The following is a 17,845-nucleotide window of genomic DNA, read 5'->3' as shown; positions in this document are numbered from 1 at the left end:
TTTTTTTTTTTTTTGAGTCGGAGTTTCGCTCTTGTTACCCAGGCTGGAGTGCAATGGCGCGATCTCGGCTCACCGCAACCTCCGCCTCCTGGGTTCAGGCAATTCTCCTGCCTCAGCCTCCTGAGTCGCTGGGATTACAGGCACGCGCCACCATGCCCAGCTAATTTTTTGTAGTTTTAGTAGAGACGGGGTTTCACCGCGTTGACCAGGATGGTCTCGATCTCTTGACCTCGTGATCCACCCGCCTCGGCCTCCCAAAGTGCTGGGATTACAGGCTTGAGCCACCGCGCCCGGCGATATTATTATTTTTATTGAAAATCAATATATTGGTGTTCCAATCTGCATACTTCTGGCATAATAACAAAGAAGTTATGGTAAATCACCCAATAATATCGCAGGCTGTAATAATAAGCCCAAAGTATTCCTCTGAAGCCGTCCTAGGGAGGCTTGAAGGCCTTCCTCAAACAAGGGCCTTTACATCAACTGTGCCTATTTTCAAACTGCAATAGCAAGGTGATTTCCCAATTTTCAAGTAAATTTTTGTAGTATGTCCTTTCTGAAACTGTTTTTAAAGGAGGTTATTTTCCCCACCCAGCATCTCACCTCATAGCATTCACAGTAGTTTTTAAGACATCCTGATCGTTTGCAATTACATCCTTTGCTATGACGTCGATCTGATTCACCCTCTTTTCCTTTCCCTATCTTAGGCTTAAAGGCTTCTGGATTTCTGTCAAGGCATGCCTAGCAAAACAGATCAAATATCAGTTAGAGTTAAATCATAGTAGACAAAATTTAAACACTGCAAAAAGAATAAATATGTTACTTTGCAAGACAATTGGGGTTATTTAAAAAACTCATGAAACTGGATATGAAATTAAAAAAAAATCACCTTTATTGCTTTTTGCCTTTCATTTTCATGTTCCAAATTGTTATAACAATTAGTACAATTGCAGTTGTTGCAAAATTCACCATTTGCAAAGCAATCACAATATCTGAAAGGTAAAGTCAGTATAAGGTAAAGAGTCATTATTAAGTAAAACTACTAATTACCTGGGTATACATGCATACATTGTATGTATATACATATATTGTACACATACTATATATATGGCAAAGCATTTTAGAGATGTACTCAGCTATCCAGTTGAAGAGTTAACAACACATATTGTTAACCACATACTAAGACTCAAAGTTTGTATCACCAAATCCTAGAATTTTGGCCCAAAAACTTAGTTCAACCAATAACAGCCGTCAACACAAGAGCTATATAATTTTATGTGCCCCCAAAGTAAGGCATTTCAAAATTCTGAAAAAGGAAAAAGACTGGTTCTATTCTAATAGTGGAACTGGCTCATCTGAGTTATAGTAGTAGTACTTTGGATTCTACAACCCAGTAAGACCAATGCTTTTCATTTAACTATTTCATGTCGGATCTTTTTGTTTAATGCTAATAAGCAAATTAACCATTCAATGACTTTTAAAACTACTTAGTTTCACTTCACTTAAGGGACCAAATACAAAACTCATAAATAAGATAAAATTATTATTAAGGGCAGAAGCTATGTCTGTCTCATGCTGCTGTGTCCCTAACCCCTACTCCTGTGATCCATGTACAGTAAGGACTCTAAATATTTCTTTCTGAATGAATGAAATAATATTTTTACACTGTCACATGTGTGCAAACATTCACTTGTATGTTTACATAAATTACTTAGACTTACGAACTTTGGTCTGCTAAAAATTTTTAGTTAACTCCATTTACTTCTAAGAGCATTTCTAATTATATTAAATGAGCAAACAGTGGCAAAAACACTTACAATTTCAAACACAGTGATTTCGTACAATTACAGGGCTTTCGGGGCCGACTGGCAGACTCTGATGGAATTATGCTGTGCAGACACACAAAAAAAATACATTTAATCAATTAATAGTAACTAAAATTAATTTAGTGGCTACAAATAATTTAAAATTTAAAAATTTAGACCCAAAACTAATTTAAAATTAGAAAAGTCTCCAATCTATAAATCCCTCCAGAAATAAAGCTTTAACAAATGTGTCTAGGCAGGGCACAGTGGCTCATGCCTGTAATCCCAGCACTTTGGGAGGCCGAGGTGGGTGGATCACGAGGTCAAGAGATCGAAACCATCCTGGTCAACACGTTGAAACCCCGTCTCTACTAAAACTACAAAAAATTAGCTGGGCATGGTGGCGCGTGCCTGTAATCCCAGCTACTCAGGAGGCTGAGGCAGGAGAATTGCCTGAACCCAGGAGGCGGAGGTTGCGGTGAGCTGAGGTCGCGCCATTGCACTCCAGTCTGGGTAACAAGGGCGAAACTCCGTCTCAAAAAAACAAAACAAAACAAAACAAAACAAAACAAAAAAACCAGAAAACAAATGTGTCCATCTAAAATAAAAAGTTTGCTATGTTGCTTCATTTATATTGGGTTCCAAGGCAAGTTGTAACATAAAAAGACGTAGACAAGATGCAGAATGATTTTTTTTTTCTTTTTTTTTTTGAGATGGAGTCTTGCTCTGTGTCTCCAGGCTTGAGTGCAGTGGCGCAATCTCGGCTCACTACAAGCTCCACCTTCTGGGTTCAAGCAATTCTCCTGCCTCAGGCTCCCAAGTAGCTGGGACTACAGGCGCCCGCCACCATGCCCAGCTAATTTTTGTATTTTTAGTGGAGATGGGGTTTCACCATGTTTGCCAGAATGGTCGCAATCTCTTGACCTCATGATCCGCCCACCTCGGCCTCCCAAAGTGCTGGATTACATGCATGAGCCACTGCGCCAGGCGGAATGATTTTTTAAAAGTAAGTTTACAATAGCTGCTAGAGAACATGCCACACTGTCCCTTCTAAGAAAACAAAGGTTGAGATTGCCTCAAAACTCTTGGGATTCAACTATAAAAGGCAGGGAGGAAACAGAGTGTGTGGAGGAGGAACTGAAAGTGGGATTTGGACTGGTTCTGGGTAATTAAGCACTGCTTCTAAGCTGATATTGCAACAGCAGTAATTAATAAACAAATATGATACTTAAGAATTCTCTAAAAAAAATTAAAAATAAAATAAAATAAAATAAACATCAACAAAAAACAAGGACCTAACATAATTTTAAAAATAGTTGGCCAGGTGCAGTGGCTCACACCTGGAATCATAGCACTTTGGGAGACTGAGCCAAGAGGATCACTTGAGCCCAGGAATTGGAGATTAGCCTGGGCAATATAGTGAGACCACATCTCTACAAAAAAATTTTAAAATTAGCAGAGCATGGTGGCATGCATATACAGTTCCAGCTACTCAGGAGGCTGAGGCAGAAAGATCATTTGAGCCTGGGAAGTGGAAGTCGCAGTGAGCTAAGCTCACAGCACTGCATTCCAGCCTGGGCAACAGAGCAAAACCCTGTCTCAAAAAATAAAGATAACAAATAGTTACCATCATCATTTTGGAAATATAGAAAGAAAGAGAATAATAAAACCAATGTAGCAAAACTGGTGAATCTGAATAAAGAGTATTTGGGAGTTGATTATTTCTGCAATTTTTCTGCTTGAAATATTTCCAAAAATATTTTAGAGGCATGCTCACATGGCTTTAAGAGGGAAAAAAAAATCAAAGAGGATGTATTCTGGAATATATATGTTTATTGTTGCATTTAAGCTGATCTAACAACTTCGCTTATGTACATATTTTCAAAATACTCACCCATTAAATGGAGGCCGTGCCTGGGTCTGGATACCAGATGTTCCAGTAAAGGTAGAGTTGCTTGCTATTGATACATAAGAAGACTGCTGTAGCTACATGTAAAGAAAATTAATTTTAGATATTTCCAAAAATGGACAATACTGTCAGGTATGATGTTCAGTAAGAAATACATATTCATCTACTAAAATAAGAAAAATGTAATGGAGAATTTCACACAATAGAGCTCTTTTAAAGTCTCAAACCAGTACTGTAAGTGAAAATAATGTGAATATTTTACAGTACTATATGGTACAAATATAAATAAATAATTTCACAGAAGAGTTAAGTATGTCAGAATGATAAGAAATTCTAGATGAATGCTCTCAAAGTATTATAATAATTTATATTGGCTAGAAAAATGCAATGTGCCTACTTGCAAATAAAATAGGTAGTATATTGATCATTTATCACACTACAAATTACAGGAATGAGAAGTTACATGCACAATAGTTGGGTTTCTATTTTACACCAACTTCTAAACTTAAGAAATGCTTATGACAAAAATACTGAACACTATTCTTTTTATTAACAGCCACATAACATATTCCCAAGTACCTTTCATTAAAGTACATGTGTGGGTTTGTTTCCCTGTCTTTCATTCTAAAGATGACCAGATGAGAGTAGACAGATCACTAAAGATAAGTCACCTAGAAATGCATCTCACAGTTTATTTTCCAATAAATAAATTTTAACTTATTTTCCAAATCAGTGGCATCAAATTCATGCGTGAGGAAGAGCTTTGTAACAGCCATAGTCTTTTCCAAATACATTTAGATTCTGCTGAGTTTAACTTCAATCTATTTTCCATCATATCACCATAGCCTTGCCCTCTTGCCAAGCTGCTCTCAGCTCCAAATTGTCTGACTTGTATATCTGACCTGTGTTGTATATTTCAAAATGCTAAAGGTACACAGAAATAAACTCAAAGGTTTGGGTTAACATTTCAAGATTCTGGAAAGTGCCACTTTAACACTGAGTCAGATGTGTCTGACTAGTTTCTGGGATAGCACTAGACATCTTGGATCCCATTATCACTTTTGCAATACAATGACTTCATTTTTTCCACATACCTGAGTAACATACTGAGCTGGAAGCACTGCATAACCCACATTCCCTGTTCCTGGAGCCGGTGCCAGGACAGTGCCTGGTGGCAGGTTAGTGAGGTTGGGCTGGATCTGTGGCAGTGGCGTGGCAGGCATGATAAGCCGTTGCTGTGGCTGGCTAGTAGTTACTATTTGTGAAGTTGAATTGATTGGTTTTGGAACAACCTAAAAAGAAGGGAAGTGTATCAATGACCACAAAATAAATTTTATAGCTGTTCAATTAAGTATAAATCTCTTGTACCTAAATCTTAACTTTCTATTTAAAAGGTAAATTGTCTATTTGGGAAAGACTGAGAAAGAAGTTATGTGATACTCACTTGTTTGACAGCCTGAGCTGAGACAATTGGAACTGACATCCGCACTGGGGTTGTATTAACAACAACTGGCTTTGCTTTTTAGAAAACAAAAAAAGGATGAACAAGTTATTTACAGAAAATAGTATTTAAAACACTTAAGAATACTTAGCTCTCCCATGTTATTCTCATAAAAAAGCTTAAAGAATTTCATTTGATTCCTAATTTGAGCAACCTTTAATCAGGATAGCTGCCTTTCAAAATCGCTTACCCCATCTACCAGAGAACTTATCTCTAAAGTGGCTACAGTCCATCCACTTTATGAGGGAATATTTGTAGTTTGAAAACATTCAATTGAGAATATTCAATCTGTGTTCAGATGATTTATACATTCAGTACTAAATCCAGTCAAATGAATTGTTGTATAAATAAAAGAACTGAAATTCATAAGCTTGAATAACAATACCACTCTATATTACTATTTCTAATTGCTGTTTCTATTCAAACCAGAGAAAATATCTTTCGTGTCTTTCTTTTTCTCTTTTTTGAGACGGAGACTCACTCTGTCTGTCACCCAGGCTGGAGTGTACTGGCATGATCTCAGCTCATTGCAACCTCCACCACCTAGGTTCAAGTGACTATTGTGCCTCAGCCTCCTGAGTAGCTGAACTTACAGGTGTACACCACCACGCCTGGCTAATTTTTTAATTTTTAGTAGAGACAAGGTTTCACCATGTTGGCCAGGCTAGTCTTGAACTCCTGATCTCAGGTGATCCACCTGCCTCTGCCACCCAAAGTGCTGGGATTACAGGCGTGAGCCATCACGCCCAGCCAGTGTAATTCCATATTTACAGAATACTAAAAGGCAGCACACCAAAAAGGGTAAGAATATGGGCTCTAAAGCCGTAAGACCCAGGGCATTAAAATCCCAGTTCTGCCATTTTCTAACCACTTAAGCTGTCTTTGCCTGTATCCTCATCTGCAATATGGGAAGTATCTACTTCATGGCATATAAGGGCTAAATGTATGTTAATTCAGGAAAACTGATCATTACACTGCCTAACAAATAGTAAATGCTCACTAAATGTTAGCTGCCATCACTGTTGTTACAACTGCTGCTACTATATAAATGGCATTGTGGCCATTGTTTCAGGAAAGCTAAAGCACTAGACCTCTGCTCTCAGGGAGTTCAGCTGATTAAGCAGGTGCCCAAATAAGATAAATATTATTAAACAAGATACATGAAGAACTGTTGGAGTTCAAAGGAAAGAAGATATATATATATAATTGGCAGAGGATGGAAATAAAAAAAAAGTACATGGAGGACAGAGTACTGAGATGGCTCCCAATCAATAGGTCGGCCGAATGGAGGACACACAGACTGAAGAAGGGCATTTCTGCATTTTTTTTCTTTTTTCTTTTTTTTTTTTTTATGAAACAGAGTCTCACTCTATCACCCAGGCTGGAGTGCAGTGGTGCGATCCTGGCTCACTGCAACCTCTGGCACCTGGGTTCAAGCAATTCTCCTGCCTCAGCCTCCTGAGAAGCTGCGATTGCAGGTGCCTGCCACTGAGCTTGGCTAATTTTTGTATTTTTAGTAGAGACAGGATTTCACCATCCTGGCCAGGCTGGTCTTGAACTCCTGACCTCGTGATCCACCCGCCTTGGCCTCCCAAAGCGCTGGGATTACAGGCGTGAGCCACTGCACCAGGTAGAGAAGGGCATTTCATGCAGAGACAGAAGCATGAGAAGTGGAAGCTTAATCTGGGGAAGGTGCAAAGCATATTCACAAATGTTAGTGACCAAACCAGTCTGGCTAATACCTGGGGTTAAGCAGACAAACACAGGGAAAAAGGCAGACTGCAGACATTTACTGAGGACCTTGCATGTTAGGGTAGGACTCTGTGTATTTATTCTGTATTTTAAGTTCAGTACTCAATGAGAAGTTTCTAGGGATTTTAAAAAACAGAAGTTATATTGAAATAAAAGAAAAATTACTTGTATTGGGCAGCAGTGTGTAAAACAGAATGGAGTTGATATGGGTCTGATATGGAGTGACAGCAATGCGAATAAAAAAGAGAGCAGCCAGGCGCAGTGGCTCACGCCTGTAATCCCAGCACTTTGGGAGGCCAAGGGGGGCGGCATGACATCAAGAGATCGAGACTATCCTGTCCAACACGGTGAAACCCCGTCTCTATTAAAAATACAAAAAAAAATTAGCTGGGCATGGTGGTGCATGCCTGTACTCCCAGCTACTTGGGAGGCCGAGGCAGGAGAATTGCTTGAAGGTGGAAAACGGAGCCGGAATCGTGCCACTGCACTCCAGCCTGACGATAGGGCGAGACTCCGTCTCAAAAAAAAAAAAAAAAAAAGGAGAGAGCAGGTGCAAAAGACTTAGTGTAGGTGAAAGTTACACAATTTTACTCACCATTGTATGGTAGGAACTGTAGGTATAAGTGAAGAAAATGTAAGTCACTACAGAGCTTTCAAGTGACCAGGAAAATGACAGTTATTAGAACTAAAAACTCAAGGATGAGCCGTTTTAAAGGGAGGATGAACCTTGACATAGAGAAATACTGGGACGAAACTCAGGAAAGACGCTGGCACTAGACATGTATGTTTGGACCAACAAGGAGTGCAATTTTAAAAACTGCCCACTGCCATTTCCACTATTAAAAGCAGAGATTTAAGATAGAAATGACATCTCTTCAGATTTTATTGATGTAAAAGTAAGGCCTGGAGCCTGGTCTGAAAGAGAGGTTGAGAGAACTCTGAACAAAATGAAAAGGAATGAATTTCCTTGGATAGAAAGGCTACTATGATAGCAACACATTGTTTTTTACTTTTCATGGGGATTGGATGATGGCTAAAGGCAAAAAAGTTGAGAGTCCTAGAAGAGAACCTTAGAGTTCTCTGATTTAAAAGGCAGCAGGCCACTGCAGCAAGGTGACAAACTAGGGAGAAGGAGGGAGAGTAAAAGATGTCTAGAGAGAGTATATTATTAGTGGTGATGGTCACACAACTTTGTGAATATACTAAAACCCAGTGAATTGTATGCTCTGAAAGGGTGAATTTTATGGTATATGTGAATTACATCTCAATAAGGTTGTTATACAAAAACAGTGTATGACTATTTTCCTGTATGAAATATAGGAGCAGTGTGACATCTGCTACCCAGTTTGAAGTTGTTCCTGTTCTAATTTTCCTCAGTTATTAAGCATTAGCAAAGTTATAATAACCATTGTACACTGGTCTCAGCAATGCTAGAAGGAATAAAAAGGAGAGCTTGAATTTCCGATTGGGACACAGGAGAGTTCCCTCCACCACCTGCCCCTGGGAGAGATGACAGTCACCATTCCATAAGCACAGTGTAGTGATTCTAAAGTGAGAGCAATGACCAGAGCAATCTAAAAACTTCTTGGTGGTCCCGAGAAATAATCGGGAAGGAGAGTGACCTGTCCTCCATCACATTAAATGGGGACTATCCCTGCCCTCACACCCATATACACATATAACCCTGGGGTTAAAAAAAAAACTTAGAAACTCAAATTTACATAGGTTTGACACTTACATGCTGAGTTTTAACTGAAGCCCAGGGAATGAGGAAAATATACGATCAAGTGATCATAAAACAGAATACTAAAAAACACCGAGGGAAGGGGATGTTAAGTAACTAAGTCAACCGTCTGCCTTTCTCCTCCTCCTTACCTTAGCACACATTACTAAATACTACTTCAGTTTTCACAGAAGCTGGCAAAAAATTGTTTAGTTTTTAGTCTTTGGCAGGAACTCTGAACAATCCTTTAGAATAGGCTTTTCCCAAACTTCAGAAACCGTACCTGCAAATGTTTGAGGCTTTTTAACTTCTTAAATTGGTTTCCTCCCTCACCAAGGTGATAGGTTGTATTCTGAAAAGGCTAACCAAGCACTTTCTTGAGTTCTACTACACTGCCTACCATTAAGCCAGCAATTAACATGGTGGCGTCTTTGAACATTAGCTCTTATACAACTTTCGGGGGAAAATGTGCACGATAACCCCAATTACCTTTTGGCATTTAAGTAAATCCCTCATAAAGAGACATTAATATATTTGATGAACTAGAACAAACATTTAGTGTAACTCTATAAAACTGTATTTAATTTGTATTCCTGTGAAATAACATATATTATATATACCCAGATCTTTTATGGGACAGGAACAAAAAGAGAAAAATATAGATGGATATAAGGGAAATCACAAGGGCAGTACATGTAGGTGGCTGGGTGGGAAGAAGGTATAGAGTGAGGTGAAGAAGGCAGAGAGATATAAGGGAGAACAGAAAGGCAATGTTCAAGGTGGAAAGCAAAAGAGGAAGCAGCAGGGAAGTAGAAGAGTGGTGAGGGATTGCCAGGAGGCAAGGAGAAAAAGTAGAGAGAGGCAGAAAGGCAGACATAAAGCTGGAAAAGAAGGCACCAGTCAATACTGAATTTCTTTTTTTGAGACAAGTCTTGCTCTGTTGCCCAGGTTGGAGTATAGTGGTGCGATATCAGCTCACTACCTCCGCCTCCCAGATTCAAGTGATTCTCCTGCATCAGCCTCCAAAGTAGCTGGGATTACAGGTGTGTGCCATCACACCCAGCTAATTTTTGTATTTTTTTAGTAGAGACAGGGTTTCACCATGTTGGCCAGGCTGGTATCGAACTCCAGACCTCAGGTGATCGACCCGCCTTGGCCTCCCAAAATGCTGGGATTACAGGCATGTGCCACCACGCCCTGCCAATACTGAATTCTGAATGTCCATCCTATTCCTCCATTCTCCTTGGATCTTCAGCTCCTTTATCTTACTTATACCATAGGCATATTCTTGCTAATGAATGAATGGTTAACATTAATTAGGTTTAATCCATCATATGGATTCTCAGCATACTATTATACACATACAAACACACACATAAAATACAATCAATTGTATCCAATGACTGCTTTCTATCATCATACTACCTAAGCAGACTGGACTTACAGCACTTCTCTCAGTACCCTGCTAAGTTAAGTATTGAGAGAATATAAAATTTGACTCCCTTAGTCAGCAATATGAATGTTTCACTTTTCCCCTCATTAAGAATATTATGATAATGATTTTATTTCAAAATCAGTGTTTGTTTGTTTGTTTTTTGTGAGATAGTCTCACTCTGTCACCCAGCCTGGAGTGCAATGGCACGATCTCAGCTCACTGCAACCTTCACCTCCTGGGTTCAAGCAATTCTCCTGCCTCAGACTCCTGAGTAGCTGGGATTACAGGCATGTGGCACCGCGCCCAGCTAATTATTTTGTAATTTTTAGTAGAGACAGGGTTTCACCATCTTGGCCAGGCTGGTGGTGAATTCCTGACCTCAGGTGATCCGCCCATCTCAGCCTCTGATCCGCCCATCTCGGCCTCTGAAATTGCTAGATTACAGGCATGAACCACAGCATCCAGCCTCAAAATCAGTTTTTAAAAGAATTAGAAAATATAACTGATTGCTGTATCTAATTTAATAGGATATGTACTAAAATACTGCTTACTCTGTTTTCTCCCTTCAGTAATTTGAAAGAGAAATAAATAGGTTTTATTCTTCCTTTTTTTTTTTTTCTTTTTGAGACAGAGTTTCCCTCTTGCTGCCCAGGCTAGAGTGCAACAGCACAATCTCAGCTCACTGCAACCTCTGCCTGCTGTGTTTAAGTGATTCTCCTGCCTCTGCCTCCCAAATAACTGGGATTACAGGCATGCACCATCACGCCCAGCTAATTTTGTATTTTTAGTAGAGACGAGGTTTCTCCATGTTGGTCAGGCTGGTCTCAAACTCCTGATCTCAGGAGATCCTCCCGCCTCAGCCTCCCAAAGTGCTGGGATTATAGGCGTGACCTACTGCACCCAACCTACCCTCTGATATCTTAGTAAAAATCAAAGAGTAACCAATGTGTCTTTAATTCTTTTATTTACTTTTGATAAACAATATATCATTCACTTGCCATCAATTGCTTCTTGACGTTGTTAAAATATAAAACAATAAAACACTTCCAAAGAAAAATTTAAGCCATAAACTATAAACTATTCTGATCCTTTCATATCCCTCAATTTTTAGAAAAGTAGATAAATATGAAAAAGGTTATTTATGTGTCTGTGGATGTGTATGAGGTGGTAAGAAGGGTTAAACACAAACAGAAAATAGAAGGACAACAAACAGGAATATCCTTTAGGGAAAAGACAACCAAGCAAAATAAATAGAACTTTTTAATCACTTTTTTTTTTTGAGACGGAGTTTCACTCTTGTTCCCCAGGCTGGAGTGCAATGGCAAGATCTCAGCTCACTGCAACCTCCAACTCCCAGGTTCCAGTGATTCTCCTGTCTCAGCCTCCCAAGTAGCTCGGATTACAGGTACCCGCCACCATGCCTGGCTAATTTTTGTATTTTTAGTAGAGACAGGGTTTCACCATGTTGGCCAGGCTGGTCTTGAAGTCCTGACCTCAGGTGATCCACCCACCTCGGCCTCTGAAATTGTTGGGATTACAGGCATGGGCCACCGTGCCCAGGCCTTTTTTTTTTTTTGCGCCAGAATCTCGCTCTGTTATCCAGGCTAGAGTACAGTGGCATAATCTTGGCTCACTGTAAACTCCACCTCCCAGGTCCAAGCAATTCTTCCGTCTCAGCCTCTTGATTAGCTGGGACTACAGGTGCACACCACCATGTCTGGCTAATTTTTGTATTTTTGGTAGATGTGGTTTCACCATATTGGTCAGGCTAGTGTTGAACTCCTGACCTCAGGTGATCCACTCACCTTGGCCTCGAAAAGTGCTGAGATTACAGGTGTGAGCCACTGTGCCTGGCCTTTTAACTTTTTTTTTTTTTTTTTTTGAGACAAAGTTTTGCTCTTGTCGCCCAGGCTGGAGTGCAGTGGTGCGATGTCAGTTCACTGCACTGCAACCTCTGCCTCCTGGGTTCAAGCGATTCTCCTGCCTCAGCCTGCCGAGTATCTCAGACTACAGGCACTACCACCATGCCTGGCTAATTTTTGTATTTTTAGTAGAGACAGGGTTTCACCACATTGGCCAGGCTTGTCTCGAATTCCTGACCTCAGGTGATCCATCTGCCTCGGTCTCCCAAAGTGCTGGGATTACAGGCATGAGCCACCATGCCTGGCCTTAATCCCTTTTTTATTAGCAATTATAAATTCAAAATAAGTAAAAGCTGAAAGTGATATTAAGTTCTTAATTATACCTTGCCTATTTGTCATTTCAACTGACCCAAACCCTATCAAGGAGCTTTATAGTTTAGCAAATAATTTTGTTCCATCTAAATGTATCTCACTGGCATAAATGGTAGGTTTTAAAACCAGCAATAAAATGGCTAACCACAAATTAACGAATAATTATTATTATCTGGTATAACAGCACACGGTGTAACTATTTCTAGCAGAGAGAATATTACAGTGACACACAACTATCATTCTATTTCACTGCTTTCTGTACCAGTTACTGGCTCAAACTCAGTAGAAATGCCACTCTTCATCAGGATTTCAGCAAGAAATGGACAAATGTTCTTTAATCATGTTAAAAGCATGAATTACTGTTTTTTTAAAAAAATGGTTACTAACCTTGCTGAAGAGGCTGAGTGTTTGTACTGGGATTCTGACTAACTGGCTGGGTTGAGCTACTGGCTGATGTGGCAGTAACAAGTCGGACATAATGAAACTTGCTTCCAGGCACTTGAATCTGCTGGACATTGGGAGCAGTTGCCAAAGGAATAATTGTCTTAAACTGTGATGTGCTCACTCCTCCAACAGTGATGGTCTGCACAGTTGATTTCACTGCCTATTAAACAACACAACATGGCTGTCATTAATCTGGGATGTAACTTTCCTACTACTTTTAATTTACAACAATTGCTCAAGTTACAAAGTATCCTCCTGTATTTCATCAAAAGCTGCTGAAGGGAACAACCTGTTCAAAGAGATAGGAAAGAATGGTAATAAATACAGAAATAAAACCAAAATTAATGAGTTCTACCTTCCATCTCTAGTAGTTAACTTCCTTGGTAGTCCATTTTTTCAGATGACTTGCTATGAAGAAATTATTACTTAATTTGCAAGTACTTACACGATTTTGTTAATATCAGGCAAAGTTTATCACAAAAGAATTATTTTAAAATTCCCAGAATTAAGCCCCATATTCAATATTGAGAAAAGATGATACAGATAGTTGGCGTTATTGCTACACCACACCAAAATAAGTACAACAAATTTTATATTCCCATGTTCTTTTTTTTTTTTTTTTTTTTTTTTTTGAGACGGAGTTTCGCTCTTGTTACCCAGGCTGGAGTGCAATGGCGCGATCTCGGCTCACCGCAACCTCCGCCTCCTGGGTTCAGGCAATTCTCCTGCCTCAGCCTCCTGAGTAGCTGCGATTACAGGCACACACCACCATGCCCAGCTGAATTTTTGCATTTGTAGTAGAGACGGGGTTTCACCATGTTGACCAGGATGGTCTCGATCTCTTGACCTCGTGATCCACCCGCCTCGGCCTCCCAAAGTGCTGGGATTACAGGCTTGAGCCACCGCGCCCGGCCTATATTCCCATGTTCTAATGGAGAAAAAAAAAAAAAAAAAGAAAAGAAAAGCCTACCTGATACCCTTATTAAGTTTAGTAAATTCTGAAAGGCTTACTACTCCCCAGGTATAAAAGTACCTACCAGCATATGGGCAGTAGGCCAAATTCAGTCCAAAATTACCAATTCTGTTTGTCTAGGGAAACTAGTTTTGTATTCCCTGAGTCAATACAATTTTTTTAAAGACAGGGTTTCATTCTGTCACCCAGGCTGGAGTGCAGTGGTGTAATACGGCTCACTGCAGTTTCGACCTCCTGGGCTCAAGCCATCCTCTTGCCTCAGCCTCCTGAGCAGCAAGGACCACAGGTACCATGCCCAGCTAATTTAATTTTGTTTTGTTTTGTAGAGACAGACAGGGTCTCCCTTTGCTGCCCAGGCTGGTCTTGAACTCCTGGACTCAAGCAATCAATCCTCCTACCTCAGCTTCCCAAAGGGTGGGATTACAGGTGGGAGCCACAATCATTTTAATTGATTAAAATAATTTAATTATTTTTAACATTAAAGACTGATATTCATCCTTTTCTTTGGTCCAACAAAAGGCAATGGTAATTCCCGAAAAGCTAAATGAAACATCATAGGCAGAGCAAAACACAATAGTCTTTTGAGAAGTCCCTAACTGCTGTTTAACCAATGTACAACACACTGTCATACAATGCAAAGGATCAAAGATTCTCTAACTAGATATTTAGTATTATTTTGTAAATAATTACGTCCCCACCTATTCTATAAAAAACCTCTCATGTTAAGACAACTGATGTATGATGGAGGAAATCTGTATTCACTATATGGATAATAATTTATGAAACAAGAATTCTGAAAATTTTCATAAAAGCCCAGGAGAAAACAAAAAGAATGCCATTTAGTTCAGAAACATTACAGAAGACATTACTTCTGCATAAAATCATTCACACATTATCATAAGCAAAAAGCAGATTCAAAATAAGAGATAACAGCAGCTATAGCAGTCAGATTAAATGAAAACAGAAAGGATAAGAAAAAGGATTAAATGTATAAATATGGAAGCTACAGAAAAATCAACCTATGAGACAAATACATACAATGGTTCAAAAGACACAGTCCTTACTATATCTGCTCAAAATGGGGGAAAAAAACTAAGTACATTAGGAAACAAGGTCTTGAAACATAAGAGTTTTATTTATTGGGTACTTAATATGCATGGAGGACAGTACTAAAAATTCTGTAGATTATCTGATCTAACAACCACATTATGAGGTAGTTATGGCATGGCACAGTACAGGGGCTGGTTTAACTACGTTTGTTTTTTTTTTTGAGACGGAGTTTCGCTCTTGTTACCCAGGCTGGAGTGCAATGGCACGATCTCGGCTCACCGCAACCTCCGCCTCCTGAGTTCAGGCAATTCCCCTGCCTCAGCCTCCTGAGTAGCTGGGACTACAGACATGCGCCACCATGCCCAGCTAATTTTTTTGTAGTTTTAGGAGAGACGGGGTTTCACCATGTTGACCAGGATGGTCTCGATCTCTTGACCTTGTGATCCACCCGCCTCGGCCTCCCAAAGTGCTGGGATTACAGGCTTGAGCCACTGCGCCCGGCCCTAACTACGTTTGTTTAGTATACATTTTTCTATTGCTCTTCTAAAAGTACATTTCATTGTGTATATTTAAGATATATCACATGATGTATGGGATACATATAGCAAAATGTATGTAAATGTTACTATAATGAAGCAACTTAATATATCCATCATCTCGAATAGCTGACCATTTTGTTTGTTTTTGTGACAAGTGCAGTTAAAATCTACTTATTTAGCAGGAATCCCAAATACAGTACAACTTCATTACTTACAGTTCTCACACTATATATTAAATTTCTACACTTGTTCATCCTACATGTTATACTACATCCTCTGACCTAGTTCCTCTGCTACACCCACCCAGTAACCACTGTTTTATTTTCTATCTCTGTATATTTGAACGTTTTTTTTTTTTCCAGATTCCACATGTAAGTGAGATCATGCAATATTTTTCTTTCTGTTTCTCTTAGCATAATGCCCAACAGATTCATCCATGTTGTGGCAAATAGCAGGATCTTCTTTTTCAAGGCTGAGTAATATTTTATTTTACATATATACTACAGTTGCTTCACTCATTCAGCTGTCAACAGGTTGTTTTCATATCCTGGTTATTGTGAACAGTGCTGCAAAAAAAACACCAAAGTGCAGATATTTTCATGAGGTGGTGATCTCATTTCTTCTGAACATATTCCCAGAGGAGGGATTGCTGGGTCACGTAGTAGTTCTAGTTTCAATTTCTTTAGAAACCTCCACACTGTTTTCCATAATAGCTGCACCAATCTACATTCCTACAACCAATAATATCCAAGGGTTCTGTTTTCTCCACATCCTCTATTATCTGTTAACTTTTTGATAATAGCCATCCTAATGGGTGTGAAGTGGCATCTCATATAGTGGCTCTCATTTCCATTTTCCGGATGATTAATGATGTTGAATACATTTTCATATGTCTATTGGCCATTTCTGTATCTTTGCAGAAATGTCTTTTCAGGTCCTTTGCATATTTCTTAATTGGGTTGTTTTTCTACTATTGAGCTGTATGAGTTATTTTGTTGTTGTTGAGATGGAGTCTCCCTGTCGCCCAGGCTGGAGTGTAGTGGCACCATCTCTGCTCATTGCAATCTTTGTCTCCGGCATTCACGTGATTCTCCTGCCTCAGCCTCCAGAGTAGCTGGCGTTACAGGCACAAGCCACCACACCCGGCTAATTTTTGTATTTTTAGTAGAGACAGGGTTTCACCATGTTGGCCAGGCTGGTATATGAGATCTTTTAATCAGTTAAATTGGCAAAGACTGAAAATGACTGATTAACAGGAGAACATAAAAACAGACCACACCCATTGCAATCAGCTGACCTCTGACACAGCACCAGAAGCAATTCAATGAAGAAAGGATAGTCTTCTCAACAAATGCTGGTATAACAGAATGTCCACATGCAGCCTGTCACCCAGGCTGGAGTGCAGGCAGTGGCATGATCATAGCTCACTGCAGCCTCAAACTCCTGGGCTCAAGTGATCCTCCTGCCTCAGCCTCCCAAGTAGCTAGACTACAAGAGCCCACCATTTTGCCTGCCTAATTTTATTATTTTTTGTAGAGACCAAGTATCACTGTGTTGCCCAGGCTAGCCTCGACCTCCTGGCCTCAAGTGATCCTCCTGTCTCAAGTGATCCTCCTGCCTCAGTCTCCCAAAGTGAAATATATTTCCTTCTGCTTTTTGGTACTTGGTGGAAAGCTTAGTGCAACAAGCTAGTCTACATAGTCAAAAGCAGAAAATCCAGACTGCCAGGGTTTTAATCTAGGCATCTCCATTTCCTAGTTGTGTGATGATTGATTAAGCGACTAAACTTCTGAAAACATGAAAACAGTACCTCTCTCATAGAATTGTGAGGATAAGTGCAAATAATAACATGTCACACAGTACATGTTCAGTAAATGTGAGTCACTATTCATATCATCATTTTTGATAATGATTATCAACAATGCCCAATTTAGATGCAGAAGCTCAGAGAGATTAAGTAAATTCTCCAAAGTCACACAACTAAAATGTAGTAGAGAAAAGCTTTGAAACAGATCTAACTCAAATGACTATTTGCTTAACCAAAACATTATATTGCCTCCTACTGTAGATGCTTAATAGTAATTAAATGATTGAATAAATGCAAATAACATCCAGTCCCCCTCAAGAACTCTAAGAACTAAACTCACACATCTGCCTCTAAGACACACAAAAGTGTTAGTATATTAAATAGAAATATAAACTGCATTTTTAAGAAATTTATTGCCGGGCGCGGTGACTCACGCCTGTAATCCCAGCACTTTGGGAGGCCGAGACGGGTGGATCATGAGGTCAAGAGATCGAGACCATCCTGGTCAACATGGTGAAACCCCGTCTCTACTAAAAATACAAAAAATTAGCTGGGCATGGTGGCGCGTGCCTGTAATCCCAGCTACTCAGGAGGCTGAGGCAGGAGAATTGCCTGAACCCAGGAGGCGGAGGTTGCGGTGAGCCGAGATCGCGCCATTGCACTCCAGCCTGGG

At 39.7% G+C, this 17,845-nt stretch overlaps 1 protein-coding gene across 6 annotated transcripts in view; it reads right to left on the bottom strand.

The window, feature by feature from the left end:
• LIN54 (lin-54 DREAM MuvB core complex component) overlaps positions 1-17,845 on the bottom strand; it is an 89,908-nt gene that overhangs the window by 10,761 nt on the left and 61,302 nt on the right. For all 6 annotated transcript variants that reach the window (XM_032239745.1, XM_032239748.1, XM_032239742.1 and 3 more), the window contains 7 exons: positions 12,747-12,963; positions 5,159-5,232; positions 4,809-5,006; positions 3,700-3,791; positions 1,818-1,889; positions 890-992; positions 604-741 (listed from right to left, as the gene is read on the bottom strand). In XM_032239745.1, coding sequence (XP_032095636.1) covers positions 604-741; positions 890-992; positions 1,818-1,889; positions 3,700-3,791; positions 4,809-5,006; positions 5,159-5,232; positions 12,747-12,963 — 894 coding nt within the window. The remainder of the gene's footprint in view (positions 1-603; positions 742-889; positions 993-1,817; positions 1,890-3,699; positions 3,792-4,808; positions 5,007-5,158; positions 5,233-12,746; positions 12,964-17,845) is intronic.

This window comes from Sapajus apella, unplaced genomic scaffold (genome assembly GCF_009761245.1).
Source record: "Sapajus apella isolate SASKATOON/1434 unplaced genomic scaffold, GSC_monkey_1.0 scaffold45, whole genome shotgun sequence".
NCBI lineage: Eukaryota > Metazoa > Chordata > Mammalia > Primates > Cebidae > Sapajus > Sapajus apella.
The sequence above is the reverse complement of the archived record's forward strand: the minus strand, read 5'-3'. Positions and strand labels throughout refer to the sequence as shown.